We start from the raw sequence: 14,234 nt of genomic DNA, 5'->3' as shown, positions 1-14,234 counted from the left end.
AACCAGCTCTCCTGTCCGCGTCACTCCCAAATCCTAAGTCTTAAAGGAGCCGCGCACCAATTATTGGCCCGAAAGACTCGAGCTTCAGGATGATGTTCGGATCATTTACCCATGTTCTGATTCTTATGATTGGCTTTTAAAAATAAATACATAGATAAATAAATAAATAAATCCCCCTGCTGAATGCATTTCCGTATGCAGAGGACCCACAACCATTTTAACACAACATAAAGTTTCTCCTCAGTTGTTACCCACAGTTTTGAACAAAGGATGCAGATTCAGATTCATTTTCAGGTCGTGTTGGGACATGATAATTAGGTGCAATGTTATTTCACAGGTAAAATCAATCATCTTCCCAAATTCATTTCCCCAGTTTAGTAAAGTTTAGTAATTCCAATTACCCAGCTGATCGATTTTAATCGGTAAATGTTGGCCACTTTTTTAAATAAAAAATTCCCTTCTCACCCTCCGCGGGTGGTCTTTGTTTCATCCTCTGAGCTCCGGTCCTCTACCAGAGGCCTGGGAGCTTGAGGGTTCTGCGCAGTATCTTGGCTGTGCCTAGAACTGCACATTTCTGGACTGAGATGTCTATATATATATATATATATATATATATATATATATATATCAGCAATCAGCAATCAGCCATGCCTGTACATACAGACGTATTGCTCTGATATTCCAATTGTCCCTGCCTTCTCTCATTGTTGGGAGTTGAAGCCAGCAGGAACTGGTTTAAGGAAGCTGGCATGTTGTAGTTTTGGAACCAGTGTCTGTGCCTGGGGGCACCTCCAGACGGGGGTCAGTGTTAATCAGAAACCAGAACAGAATTTCATAAATCTTGTTATGTTGTGGTCGTATATACTGGAAGTTGTTTGAAAAATACAGCAATATGGGAGTTTGGGAATCACCTTCTAAGCTACATAAATCTACTTAGTTATTTATAGTTGATTTTATTTATTGTGAACAGCACAGTCACTACTCAACCTATTGGAAATTGTTCTCTTCTAAATTTATATTTAGAAAACATTTTATGCTTATAACCTCTGGAAACTCTGCATCCTAATATGTGGCTTTCTGCTCCTCAACATTTCCTCCTGTTCAACTTAGACCAGTTGTCCTTATTGAAGGAAACTAGCGTTTTGGGTGTTTTTTCTTTCGATTTTTAAATAGAATATATATTTTTTAGTTTTTGACTACCAATTTTTCAAAAACAATGCTTGTTTTTTATGTCTATGAGGTACTACAGATCCAATATAGCTAGGGGAAATTAAATAAAATAACAATAAAAGCTTGGGGCTTAGGAGGATAAGAGGCCAGTGGGGGGACCAACTTCTACTGGACTACTGGAATTAACAATATCTGAGATGTGTTTTTAGTTTCATTCATTTACAGGGAGGGGGCCAGATTTACAACTTGTACTGAACCAGCCTACAGGGAAGCTGGTCCCACTCCTGCTTCAGCTTCTGGGTTCATGTCAGAGGACAAATTATTATTTACAGTTTATGGTACATACCTAATTAATTACCACACAGAAAAATGAGGACGCTTCTACAGCCACCTTACCATAGATCACAATTTAGATTTGTTTTAAGGGAAAAGGCTCTTCTGTATATTATTTTTAAGTGTACCAGTTCTTCTACGTGTTGTTAAAATACATTTATTTAAGTTAATAGTTAAATGAAAAATGCATGTTGACAAAATAATAATTCTGTGTTGTTTATGACCCATTGGCTGCCCCGATTTCTGAAGACTGGCATCAGCCATAGTAAAGTAAAGATCATATTGGTGCATGGACTTCTAATTCAAGTTTTTATACATTCAACAGATGAGAATCCAACAATATTAGAGTTTTACCATGATAAACTCATACAAAATAAAGAATACAAAAAACTATACTGAAACATAAAATGAGAACTTAAGCTATTGTGCAACATTAATACATCTGGTCAAATGTTTTGTACAAAAGTCTGTCTTACTGTTTATTTTAAAATATATACATCTACAGGCTGTTGTTGATGTCAGCTGAAGTTTTCCCTGCAGCAGAGTTTGCTGTCATGGGAATAGATGATCTATCAGTGCTTGAAACAAAAGTATACTGTCCACATTTTTTCTTGCGGTAGCAAAAAAAGAGGAATAAAAGCCCAAGGACAATAAGGATGACCAGTAAAATTACCAGCCAAATGAAGGAACCACTGGTTTTATCTGTAAAATAAAAACAAAAAAACACATTGAGACAATACTTCATACCTCCTGATGATTTCTTTGTTTTTATTTGAATTTTTCTGTCAAATGCAGCATGTTAAAGTTAGTTAGAGTCAGTTAAAGTGTTTTCCATGTTCATACCTCTTTCTGCCAGTGTGACAGTTCTTGTCACAGTCCCAACTTTATTCGTGGCAGCACAGATGTAAAAGCCCGCATTGGTAGACGTGGCTCCTGTGATTGTAATGATCTTCTGGCGCCCCTCAGTGGTCTCCTTCAGGTTGTCTGCACGCCTGAAGCTCCATTTGATCTCAGGGCTGGGGTTTCCCTCAGCTCTGCAACCAAAAGTCACATTTCCACCTGGGATCAAGTACTTAGAGGTGTTTTTCTCCTTGAACTCAGGTGCATCTGTTAAATAAATAAATTGTAATTAGAAGAAATAATGTTCTGTAAAAATCATTTTTAGTTTTAAATTACTAGCGTCTACAATCAGAAAAGCACCAAGACTAATTGTGTGGCCTACCGCCAAAAGTGAGCATGTGTTTGTCTCTGTTGCCAAAATACAGACAGAACAACTGGACAAATTATAAGTTATTATAATAAAATGTTAAAGAAGTCATCATTGGATGTAAATCTACAACTGATTAACTTTTGGAGTCAACATGACGGTTGCTGCCACAGCCAAATGAACTTCAAAAATGCTGATAATTCAGTCAGTTGTACAGTAATTGAGCTGAAACTGCTAACAGATTGTCCTAGAGTTGTTCAAAATTTGCATTTAATTATTTGGTGTCAACCCTGTTCACTGTTAGCAAAACATCTCATGAACTATTAGATGTATTTTAATGAAACTTTCATTAAGCAATCGTTGAATGCACATCTACAACTGATTAACTTTCGGAGTCAATCCAAGATTAGCGCCATATCCAGTCAACATTAGCCAACACAAAAATGGCTACAACTCAGTCAGTTTTACAGATGTTGAGCTAAAATTTAATGTAGTAACTATAAGGTTTGACCAAAACGTCTATAACTCTGTTTTTTCTCAGCATAAGATTAACTTAGTTTAAAACTCTGTCAAGAAAGGTTAAAGCTTACACAAAACATCAAGATAAAACTTGTGTTCGGCTCCTCCATGTTTGTTCTGTGCTTTAAGTGAGTAGTTCCCACTGTTGTTTTTTGACCAGCGCTCTGGGAGAATCGTCTCCTTTCCGTTTTTAAACCAGACGATGTTGGGGGTAGGTAGTCCTTTTGGTTCACACAAAGTTTTTGGTTTTTCATTTACTTTTACCTCGTAGTGCATCTCACAAGTCAAACTGGGACTGTCTGTAAAAATACATCCAAAATTATTTCAGAATATGTCTTTTTTCAACATTGTAGTGATATGAAAGATGTGTTATGGACTCACATTCAACTGTGATAAAAACAGAGGTGGAAATATTCCCCTCACTGTTGGTAAATTTAGCTGTGTAAACTCCAGAGTCAGTCCAGCTCAGTGTCTTATTGGTGTTGACCTGTTCACCATTAAGGTACCATTTAACATCAGGTGGTGGGTTCCCATCAGTTGTACAAGACAGATCATTCACACTGAACTTGTTTTCCTCAGCAGTGAAGTTGCGTGGACAGTCTTTGATGAAGGGTCGATCTAAAAATGAAAATAAAGATAAATTAATATAAACTGGGTAATTTGCATGACAATAATAATAAGTAACTTTTACAATTTCTAAAAACATTTGATGGGTGCCAATACAGCTACAGCTCAAGTTCTAATGTAATTCCAAGGTAACTTTGCATTAATTAATAATAATGAAACTTACAGTGGACAACAGCAGTGTAAGGTTCTGAGACTGCAGAAGGGACAAATTCTGGTCCTTTGGATCCAAGCTGCAACTCAACCTCACATCTGAAAAGTGATCCATTGTCACTTTTATCAAAAGTGGCAAACAGGCTAGACGATAAATTATGTGGGGTCACATCGGAGGAGCTTAGGTTGCCTGTGAACACAGTTTTATTGTCCTTGTACCACTTCACTGTGAGACCGTGCACGGGAGCCACGTTGTAGATGTCACACCGCAGCTCACACTTTGAGCCATCTGTTATCGGTCTATGACTCTCTGCAGAGACTGAGACAAAATCTGGAGTCTCTGTAAAACAAAAAAAAAGAAAAGAAAAAAAGTCAAATAAATAAGATGCTGCTGGCTTTTGAAGAAGCATTAGTATCTAAAATTGTAACTTTATATAATACCTAGTTGACAGAGTGGCATTATTTCAAATTATGTAAATAAATGTTAAAAAAATACCGTATTATCGTGTTATATTTTATAGCATAATCCACATGAGGATAAGACATTATTTGTACTCACTGTAAACATGGATGACTGGATTTTCCATACACTGTTTACCATTATTTAGAGTAGAAAAGCAGGAAGGTTGAAATTTCCAATCTTCCAGTTTCTTAATCTCTAAAGTTACAAGAGAATAATTTCTTTTACTATTGCCACCAACTGAGGACTCCCAGCCCAGAACGTCAACGTCTGCACGAGATGTGCTGCAGTTAATTTGAACTGGATCTCCAAATTTCACAACAACTTCAGGGGGAGTCGTTGTCAGATCGCACACTGTCAGTCAGGAAAGAAAGAAAGAAAGAAAGAAAGAAAGAAAGAAAGAAAGAAAGAAAGAAAGAAAGAAAGAAAGAAAGAAAGAAAGAAAGAAAGAAAGAAAGNCTTGTTGTACAGGTGTCAGAGGGCGGGGCGTGGCTGCAGCAGCTGCTGTTGTGGTCACTTCTGACACATGAACATTAACACTCAAAGTTATAGATCCTAGCTCATTGGTGGCTGTGCAGTTGTACGTTGCACTACGGTTAACTTTAATTATACTGAGTTTACTGGAGTTGTCCAATATGCCCTGACCATCATCAACTGTCCACTGATATTCAGGAGAAGGGATCCCATCAGCCTCACAGCTCAGGCTGATATTATCACCCTTAGGTACTGTGATGGAACCACTGTGATTCGACATGAACTCAGGAGGATCTGAAAAGGAAACACTTTATTTTTACTGATCATCTGACTAAAAAATAAATGCACTAAATTAGGTGATTTTCAGTCTGAAATATCAAAATAAAAGAGACCAGGTGTTGACTTACAGAGTGCGGAGAGAGTGTGTGTTTGAGAAACAACAGGAAGTAGTGGTCCTGATGGCCCAAGTTCCAGCTGAGCTTCACATCTAAACTGAGCATCGTTCGCCTCTCTGCTGACGCTGACTTCCAACATGCTGGATTCATTTACTGGTGTTCTGATTGTTTCAGAGAAAGACTTTGCATGTATTTGTTCATCGTTTTTGTACCACTTGATGGTGAGATTTTGGACAGGAGCAGCGTTGAAGACGTCACACTGCAGTTTGTAATTTGCCTTCTCCTTCAAGTTTACTGACAGAAAGACCTTTGGGGTTTCAGCTAAAACAGAATAATAAAAAAAAATGTTAGTATGCATTGTGTAAAAGTCCTGAGTCATCCTTTATTTCTTTATTGTATATGCATTATCAAAGATCAGGCTTTCTTGTAATCTTTTAAGGTGGTCCTAAGCAATATTTCATCAGGCTTTAGAGGTTTTTTCCCCTCTGGACATTGTGTACTTTTTAAAGATCTCTAGTTCAATCATTTTACAGCTTCTAATCATTTTCAGAGAAATGCTTTTTTAATTGCTATGTCAATTAATTTCTTGACCTTTATCATTATTATACATAACAGACAACTTGGCAAAGAGCAGATGTTAGTTTGGATTTTTAGGTATTTTGATACTAGCAGTTTATTACAAAGACAGAACTTCTTCAGTGGTTGAATCTATGAAAAATTTCAAAAACAACACAGTTTGAGAGACTTGAAACAGGAATTTTAGCATCAACAAAATTATTCCAAAAAAGGCTGTTGGTTGAAAACTTAGCATACAGTAGATTTATAGGATTATGCTTCTTTCATGTCCTCTGTCAGGTCTGTGCTATTTTCTCATGTTGAGAAAGGACAAAGTCTAGCTATTTTGGTCCAACCTTGAAAATAACACAAACTCTTATGTGACATTATAAGATGTCACATTCAGAATATGTGTCTCAGCAACTACCACATCAAATTTTACTTCAGTATCTGTAAAATTTGCTGAGTTAGAGCCATTTTTGTGCTGACTAATGTGGATTAGGTGTGGTGGCCATCTTGTATTTGATTGACTAAAAGTTATTCAGTTGTAAATGTACATCCAATAATTACTTTCTGAGAGTTTTATTAAAGGCCATCCAGTAGTTCATTAGATGTTTTGGAAACAAACACACTCCAACAACTGATAAGGTTTTATGCAGAGATCCTGCACAATGCCTGTCCAGTGGTTCATTAAATTCATTAAATAGTTTGGTAACAAATAGGCACACAAAACCACACAAGGGCAAAAATATTACTGCTGTAATTTGGAAGAGGGCAATGTTTAAGTGTTGTCTAACTCTACTTCACTGTTCTGTAGATGCATACCTTGTTGTACAGGTGTCAGAGGGCGGGGCGTGGCTGCAGCAGCTGCTGTTGTGGTCACTTCTGACACATGAACATTAACACTCAAAGTTATAGATCCTAGCTCATTGGTGGCTGTGCAGTTGTACGTTGCACTACGGTTAACTTTAATTATACTGAGTTTACTGGAGTTGTCCAATATGCCCTGACCATCATCAACTGTCCACTGATATTCAGGAGAAGGGATCCCATCAGCCTCACAGCTCAGGCTGATATTATCACCCTTAGGTACTGTGATGGAACCACTGTGATTCGACATGAACTCAGGAGGATCTGAAAAGGAAACACTTTATTTTTACTGATCATCTGACTAAAAAATAAATGCACTAAATTAGGTGATTTTCAGTCTGAAATATCAAAATAAAAGAGACCAGGTGTTGACTTACAGAGTGCGGAGAGAGTGTGTGTTTGAGAAACAACAGGAAGTAGTGGTCCTGATGGCCCAAGTTCCAGCTGAGCTTCACATCTAAACTGAGCATCGTTCGCCTCTCTGCTGACGCTGACTTCCAACATGCTGGATTCATTTACTGGTGTTCTGATTGTTTCAGAGAAAGACTTTGCATGTATTTGTTCATCGTTTTTGTACCACTTGATGGTGAGATTTTGGACAGGAGCAGCGTTGAAGACGTCACACTGCAGTTTGTAATTTGCCTTCTCCTTCAAGTTTACTGACAGAAAGACCTCTGGGGTTTCTGTGAAAACAGGATACATTTTTAAAAATTGTTGCTAAATTTGTAAAATTTGATATTTTTGTTTTATCTTTCTCTCCTTTGCTTTGTAAAAATTGTAAAATTATACTTACTGTACACTATAACTTCAATCTCTTGGCTGCATTCAACAGACTCGTTTAGCTTTATTTTGCATTCTCCTTTTGCATTCCAGTCAGTCAGTTTAGTATTGATGAAAACAAAACTTTCATAACCTGAACTTTCAGCTGTATCATTTCCTAACACTAGGGTCATTTCTTTAAGATCTTCTTCTTCTTCCATGGTGCAGTTTACGAGGGTGTTTTTTCCATATTCTGTTATTACCACAGGACTATCCAGAATGAGAAGATTGAGTGTGGGAGGGCATGTGCCACCTGCATCTGTTGACAAAAAAAAACATAAAACAGACTTTGCTGTACTCTGGTGGCATATATTGAAAATACATGACACTGATGAAGCAATTTTATGTTGCAATGTTCATAACGTTTGGAGAAACAAGTGGCAAAGGACTGTTATTTTTCTTAATGTAGAGTTTACTTACAAAAATTGTTTTAATTAAAATAAATAAATATACACTGATAAATCTTTGATTGTAGGTAATTGGTCAAAAAGTAACTATTGTCTCTATTTAAATAAAGATGTTAAGAAACTGGTAATAATTAATGTTGTTAAGGACTTGACTTTTTTAGTGTATCTTGCATAAATTATGAATAAATTAAAGGCCTAGAATGTATATTATCCACCACTATTCTAAGTTCATCTTATGCTGAGAAAGGATGGCCTATATTAAGAAACCTTGACATTAATGTCAGTGCAATCTCATGCAATATCACAAGATCAACAACACTCTGTTGTGAATGACTCTCAGCTACAACCACGCTAAATTTACCTCAATGTCTGTAAAACTGACTGAGGTATAGCCACTTTTGTGTTTGATAAGGTCAGTTGGCTGTGGCAGCCATCTTGGATTGACTTGATTCCAAAAGTTAATCCCTTGGGGTTGTACAGCCAATAATTACTTTGTGCAAAATTTGTTCAGTGCTTTATGAGATATTTTTGCTAACAGGCATAGGCTATAACATTATTGTCCACCTTTGCCTTTCGTAGGAGGGAGAAAAAAAAGATTCTCAAAATAAGGATTTACCAAAAGATGCGGCTATTCATTTTACTAGCATGTTTGATACTTCCTCATTTGTTGTTGATGATAGTTTCTGTTTCCGTTCACAATTGAAGAAATAACATTTACGGCGTAGTCATATATCTGTCTAACAGCCATCTGTGCTGCACAAAGACTATACTCAAACAGCTAAGCCATCATTATACTTTGGAAAGCCAGACGCCACACCCAGTTTATTCAGCCAGCTTGATTTACACGTTCAGCTGCTGTTTTTTTTACCCAGACTTCACAACACCTACCACTCCCGCTTTGAATTGCAACATTTTACTCATTTTGTTACAGTTTTCATTTGAGATTATCTTGTCTTTTTGGTTTCATTTTAATCTCCCAACACATGTGGAGCTATCGAAACAGAAACTAAGCAGGGAACACCGCCAACATCTCAATAACCTGTGTTATGCTAACCTAACCCCGAAATGAAACAAACTTTTTTATGATCAGGCTTTTATAGAGCATCATTTCCACTCACCACACAGTGACGATGAGAGCAGGAGAAGGCTCAGCAACCTGAGAGGCAGCATGCTGGATCAGCATGCAGGTGGGGGAGAGGTGGAAATCAGAAAGGAATAGAGGATGTTCACCTTTCTAACTAGATAAGTTGGATCTTGGCTTAGATCTGGCTCTACAAATGACTCTGACAGCTAATTCAATAAAGGTAGATAAAGAACACTTTAGGGGAAAATGAACGCCCTCATGTACAGGAAACAGGAAACTGTGGTGCAACTGTTGATGATCATCCCTCCACCCATGCACCATTCTGTGAACTTGGAAATAATATTTATTCAAAACCCATTGCATACCAGTTGAAAATGGTGGTATTGTATTACAGCTTTATAGAAATTACTTTACAAAGTGAGAAACAATAAATTTGGCCATAAAACTTGTACATTATCAGGTAATTAAATTTCTTTAATCAAATGGTTTCAAGTTTAAACATAGTTTATTACATATTTTATTTAAAATGCAGAGACACTGAAGACCTTTGATATAGTTTATATCTTTACCATTATTTCCTGTGTCATCCACATGTGTTTGTGCGTTTCTGTTTTATGTTCAATAATGCAGTTATGTGGGTTTGATCATCATGGAAACTTTTTTGAGAGAGTAGGACCCTCCATGGAACTCAGCCCAGTAGACTCCATCCTGGTAGATGCTTCGATAGTGTCCACCTCGGTACCACACACCGTTCAGATTGGAGTGGGCACACATGTGGTACCACCAGCCTCCTTTCTGGTACTGAGCACAGTTACCTGACAGCACAACAGAAGAGAAGAAATTGTTATGAATGTCTAAAGTCACCACAGAACATAGAGCTTTGGAGCAGGAGCAGGAGCAGACCCGTGTAGCTGTCCTTGTCCCGATCCAGAGTAGTGAAGGCCTTGTTGTTGTGCCATGAGAGGGAGTCCCCTGCGTTGCCGTGGTATTGTCCCAAACGCAGGCGGTACCAGTCGCTTTCTGGTTCCAAGTGGAAGCTGTCATATTCTGCAAACACATGCCTGCCCTGCCAGTCCTCCAGAGCCACTAGCAGCTTATATTTGGCCTGTTTAGTGACCCAGTAGAGGTGTTCCAGGCCGAGCCAGTACTCTCCATTCAGGTTTCCAAAGCCTTGCTGTAATACACCAAAGCTCAAGTTTAGTCCTGATTTGTAAAAGTCCTTCTAATTTTAAAACAGCTGAAAATGGGTGAGCAATGTTGGGCAACTAATGAATACTTAAAACTCTTCCAGATGTCAATGTACCTGGTACGTTGCCTGCAGGTAACAAGGCACTTCATAATACAGTGAGGTCCCTGTTGCTAGCAGGTATGTAACCGGTCCATACCAAGTTGGTACCTGGTAAGTACTAGGCACATACCTGGTAGATCCCAGGTACATTCCCAATAAGTACCATGTACATACTTGGTATGTGCTACTGTAGGTACGTACCTGGCAAGTACCAGTTAAGTACCAAGTATATACCAGGTAAGTAAGAGGTATCTGGTTTTTCAAACTTCAAAGATGCACCTTGTACTGCTCCCAGGTCCTGAAGAAGTTAACTGATCCATCCTGTCTCCTCTGGATGACAGTCCACCCTCCCAAATCACGACTCTGCTCACACCAGGCCTGCAGGAGGAGGTTAGTATTCAGTGGGCGGAGCAGGTAGATCCCACTGGTGGTCTCGCCTGAGTCCAGGACATGCTGACAGTCCCGCCACGGCCCTGAACCAGGGGGACATGTGCCACTAATATGCAGATAAAATGTACTTTCTTTCATCTTTAAATGCATAACATTTAAATGCTGATTGTACACACATTTTAATTCAGTGGTGACAGTTTTAAGACATGTTTTAAAGTCACATTAACATGTAGAAGATCAAAGATGTTCTGCAGCTTCAGTATATCTAGCTGGAGCTAAGGAATGTTTTTTAGAAGATAAGGCAAGCAGGAATCTGCGTAGACAAAATGTATACATAGCAGAATACCTCCTACACTGAGTGATAATGCCTAATGAGCTGCCATAAAAACCACTTTTTCATGAGCTTGATATGGTTGTGCTCTTTTATCAGACATTTTAGGAAGGGCTGATGAATCATTTTGTCTCTGCTGACAGTTTCAGTTCTTTATACTCTAAAAGACTTTGCAATACTTGCACACATGCTGTTCATTATGGAGCCTGTGCTTTAAGAGCAGTTGACTTTGACATTGTTTAGGCTTTCCCAAGAAGATAAGACTTCTACCAGCAGGTCACTGACTCTGTCAGCTTCTGCTGCTTATCTGAGCAGTTAAACAACTCTGACAGAGCTGACAAATGCATGTTGGGCGTTTAATCAGGTGCTACTAAGATGTTTGACACTGAAGTACCTGGAGATTTTGTGACAGGTAAGTTCACAAAAGGCGTATTGGTTGGAGCCCCGAGGGAAACTCCTCCTGTTTTTTCTTGCAGTGGTGAGGCAGCACTTTGGTCTCTTTGAACATCGTTGGTCATTTTGTTGGCATCAGAGCTGTAATTATGATGCTCATTCAACTGGCTTTTTGTTGGATCAGTCATCACCTGTTCACACCAACACAGAACAACAAATGGTTCTTTCCCTCTGAACAAACGTGTGAGACATAAAGAGCAGGGTTAGGGTTAGGGTTACCTGAGATCTGGAATCCCTGCACTGGCACTGCTTCTCCAGTTTGCTGATAAACTGGTTCTGGAGGCTCATCATGGAGGTGAGGGCTCCATATTTCTTCTCCAGTTCTCTGTAATTACTGGACACCTGCAGTGCCTGAGTTGTCCCACAGCAAAGGCAAGGATGAGTTTGTAAGTGATTAGGATGTGAATTCTGTGTGGTTCTTCGCTCACCTGTGTTGTAGCATTGAGCAGGAGGCTTTCCACCCTTTGCTGCTCCAAAGCCTGATCCTTCTTGTGGATGACTTCCTGCAGCAGCTGGGCATAGAGCTGGGCAATGCGAGAATTCATACTGTTGCTCTCTTTGCGTAACGCTCTTACCTCTATGGCGAGAGATCCTGTCTGCTCCAGTTGGAGCTGGAGCTTCTCCAGCTGTTCCTGCTGCTGTTGGAGCTCCGCCCGCAGCGCTGCCACCTCAGAGCCATTGGGCAAAGAGGACGGAGTGTTCAAACACAGAGCTCCTGACAGTTTCTGCTGTGGAACAATGAAGGTGTAGGAGCAACGGCCTGCTTTTGAATCTGAAGAACGTGACGATTGTTTAGCTCCCTCCTTCTGTCCTCCAACTTTTGATGTGTCCACACACAGTATGAGGAAAAGGCTTAAACTTATTGTCAGTGTTGAATCCATGAAGCTCTCAAACACCTAAGGACACCCTGGTACTGGAATAAAAAAACATGATTCAAAAATCATTACAGCTGTAAACATTAAAGGAGGTCCTAGCATTCCTTGAAGAAATTTTGGATTGACTCCAAAAGTTAATGAGTTGTCAATATACATCCAATAATAATTATCTGAAAGTTTCATTAAAATCTGTCCTGTGGTTCATGAGATATTTTGGCAACAAATAGGCACACAAACACAACATTATAGTCTGCCTTCGCCTTTAAACAGCAAAAGATAATAAAGCCCAACCATCTCTGACTTGATTTGACTTTTTTTTAAAAGTTTTTTTGTGGTGACGGGCAGTTCACCGGATGTTTCTTTGCAAAGTTTAAATACACACCTGGCTGGAAGTTGGCAGGTCAGCAATGAAGAAAGAAAAGTTAACACAAACCAGACGGAATCAACACCTCCAACTCACAATTAACAAAACTATGAATCCAAGAGCGACAGTAAACAGAGCATTACTGACATATGACTTTACAAAGTACAACTACTGGTAACATTAATGTCAAATATATTTTATGTTTTTGCAAAATACAATAACTGTTCCTGTGAGTTTGTGAGATTTAGGAGGTGAATAATATGTAAACTAATGATTTCAATAACTAATTACTCCTTTAAGAATTAAAACATGTTTAGAAATGTTCATAACTTACTGTTGCCGATGCTGAATGTCTTTGTTCCGTTTCCAATGTGCAGCAGCAGCTCACAGCACCTTCATATATCAAATGCAACTTTTTCACACTGGAAACTGAGCAGCTTTCTCCAGATTAAAAGCTCTGAATTGTCCTCTAATGTAATCTGAAGGCAGTTAGATCTGGGTCAGACAGATGAATGGGTTTGTGAAAGAGCTGCAGTGCTGAGTTTTTCTCTCAGGATCTCTAAAAAAGAGGGACAGCTAAAAACAAACTATTCCAGCAATGTCGCCTCCCAGTACTTGTTGTTTATGTATTGAATCTGGATGTCTCCTCCTTCCTCTGTCAACCTGAGAGCCTGCAAAAAAACTGAACCTGTGTGTTGTTGTGCTAAAGATATGACTTCATTCTGTCTCTGAGACATTTTATTAGAGTTGTAGTCTTTATTGATCCAGTGTAGTTTAATTAGAAACATTTAAGAGACATAACAATAAAATATTGGAACGTTTATAGGGAAAACTCCTGATAACTTAAGTTAACCTCTGTCAGTGAGGGCTGCTGCGTTGTTCATGAACTTCATGAATGGCTTATTATTTAAACTCAGAATTTTACATGTCTCTCGTGAAAACACAGCCAGTGGACAGTAGTGTTGCATAAAATGTCTTAAAATAGAACTATCTCATACTGACAAAAACCTGCTGAAGTCATTTCACACACAAGATCACATTTGTCACTTTAGAAAGACCACTCCTAAAACTGTTGTGTGTGTGTGGGTGTGTGTGGTTTCACAGCAACTGGGCGAGTTGCTTTTTTTCTATTGACATCTAAGAGCTTGTTCTGCAATTTATTTTAATCAAGCAAAACAGTTTTTCTCATTCAGTCAATCACTTTTTGTTTCAACAAGCAAATGTTTCCTGGTGTACATTATCATCTTTTAAGATGACAATCGTAAGAAACTGAAGGAGAAAAAAAAGGCAGTTTGGCATTTTTGTTTATTTTTGTTTTGTTTCTTGAAAGTTTGTTACAACATGTAAATTTAGTTTCTTCAAACAGCTAGCTTCTCACATTATCTGGAAATTTATATTTACTTGTAGTTGATAAGATAACAACCATGTTTTTAAATTAGATCATTTGACAGAACGATCTAAAA

The 14,234-nt window shown here is 38.4% G+C and overlaps 2 protein-coding genes across 6 annotated transcripts; both read right to left on the bottom strand.

Annotated features, from left to right (window-relative positions):
• Window positions 1–1,798: 1,798 nt before the first annotated feature.
• Window positions 1,799–9,335, bottom strand: icam5 (intercellular adhesion molecule 5). 3 transcript variants are annotated; one of them, XM_017429305.3, is made up of 12 exons: window positions 9,105–9,335; window positions 7,554–7,838; window positions 7,138–7,443; window positions 6,716–7,024; window positions 5,348–5,656; window positions 4,926–5,234; window positions 4,566–4,820; window positions 4,020–4,346; window positions 3,611–3,847; window positions 3,301–3,528; window positions 2,347–2,610; window positions 1,799–2,205 (listed from the first exon to the last, which is right to left on the bottom strand). In XM_017429305.3, exons 1-12 carry the CDS (start codon window positions 9,154–9,156, stop codon window positions 2,003–2,005), a joined length of 3,084 nt encoding a protein of 1,027 aa, XP_017284794.1. In that variant the 5' UTR covers window positions 9,157–9,335; the 3' UTR covers window positions 1,799–2,002. The 3 variants fall into 3 exon arrangements, with proteins under 3 accessions (XP_017284794.1, XP_037834532.1, XP_024864620.1); XM_037978604.1 differs by having other exon boundaries at window positions 4,695–4,822; window positions 4,928–5,234; XM_025008852.2 differs by lacking the exons at window positions 4,926–5,234; window positions 5,348–5,656.
• A 76-nt stretch (window positions 9,336–9,411) lies between these two features.
• On the bottom strand, window positions 9,412–13,360 carry angptl6 (angiopoietin-like 6). Of its 3 annotated transcripts, XM_037978532.1 has the most exons (8): window positions 13,106–13,360; window positions 12,108–12,445; window positions 11,961–12,044; window positions 11,752–11,883; window positions 11,474–11,663; window positions 10,638–10,831; window positions 9,974–10,244; window positions 9,413–9,885 (listed from the first exon to the last, which is right to left on the bottom strand). In XM_037978532.1, exons 2-8 carry the CDS (start codon window positions 12,411–12,413, stop codon window positions 9,701–9,703), a joined length of 1,362 nt encoding a protein of 453 aa, XP_037834460.1. In that variant the 5' UTR covers window positions 12,414–12,445; window positions 13,106–13,360; the 3' UTR covers window positions 9,413–9,700. The 3 variants fall into 3 exon arrangements, with proteins under 3 accessions (XP_037834461.1, XP_037834460.1, XP_017284799.1); XM_017429310.3 differs by having other exon boundaries at window positions 11,961–12,445; XM_037978533.1 differs by lacking the exon at window positions 13,106–13,360 and having other exon boundaries at window positions 9,412–9,885; window positions 11,961–12,428.
• Between the last annotated feature and the right edge of the window lie 874 nt (window positions 13,361–14,234).

Source organism: Kryptolebias marmoratus, linkage group LG12 (genome assembly GCF_001649575.2).
Source record: "Kryptolebias marmoratus isolate JLee-2015 linkage group LG12, ASM164957v2, whole genome shotgun sequence".
Classification (NCBI taxonomy): Eukaryota; Metazoa; Chordata; class Actinopteri; order Cyprinodontiformes; family Rivulidae; genus Kryptolebias; species Kryptolebias marmoratus.
Note: the sequence above shows the minus strand (reverse complement) of the source record. Positions and strands in the feature narration are given on the sequence as shown.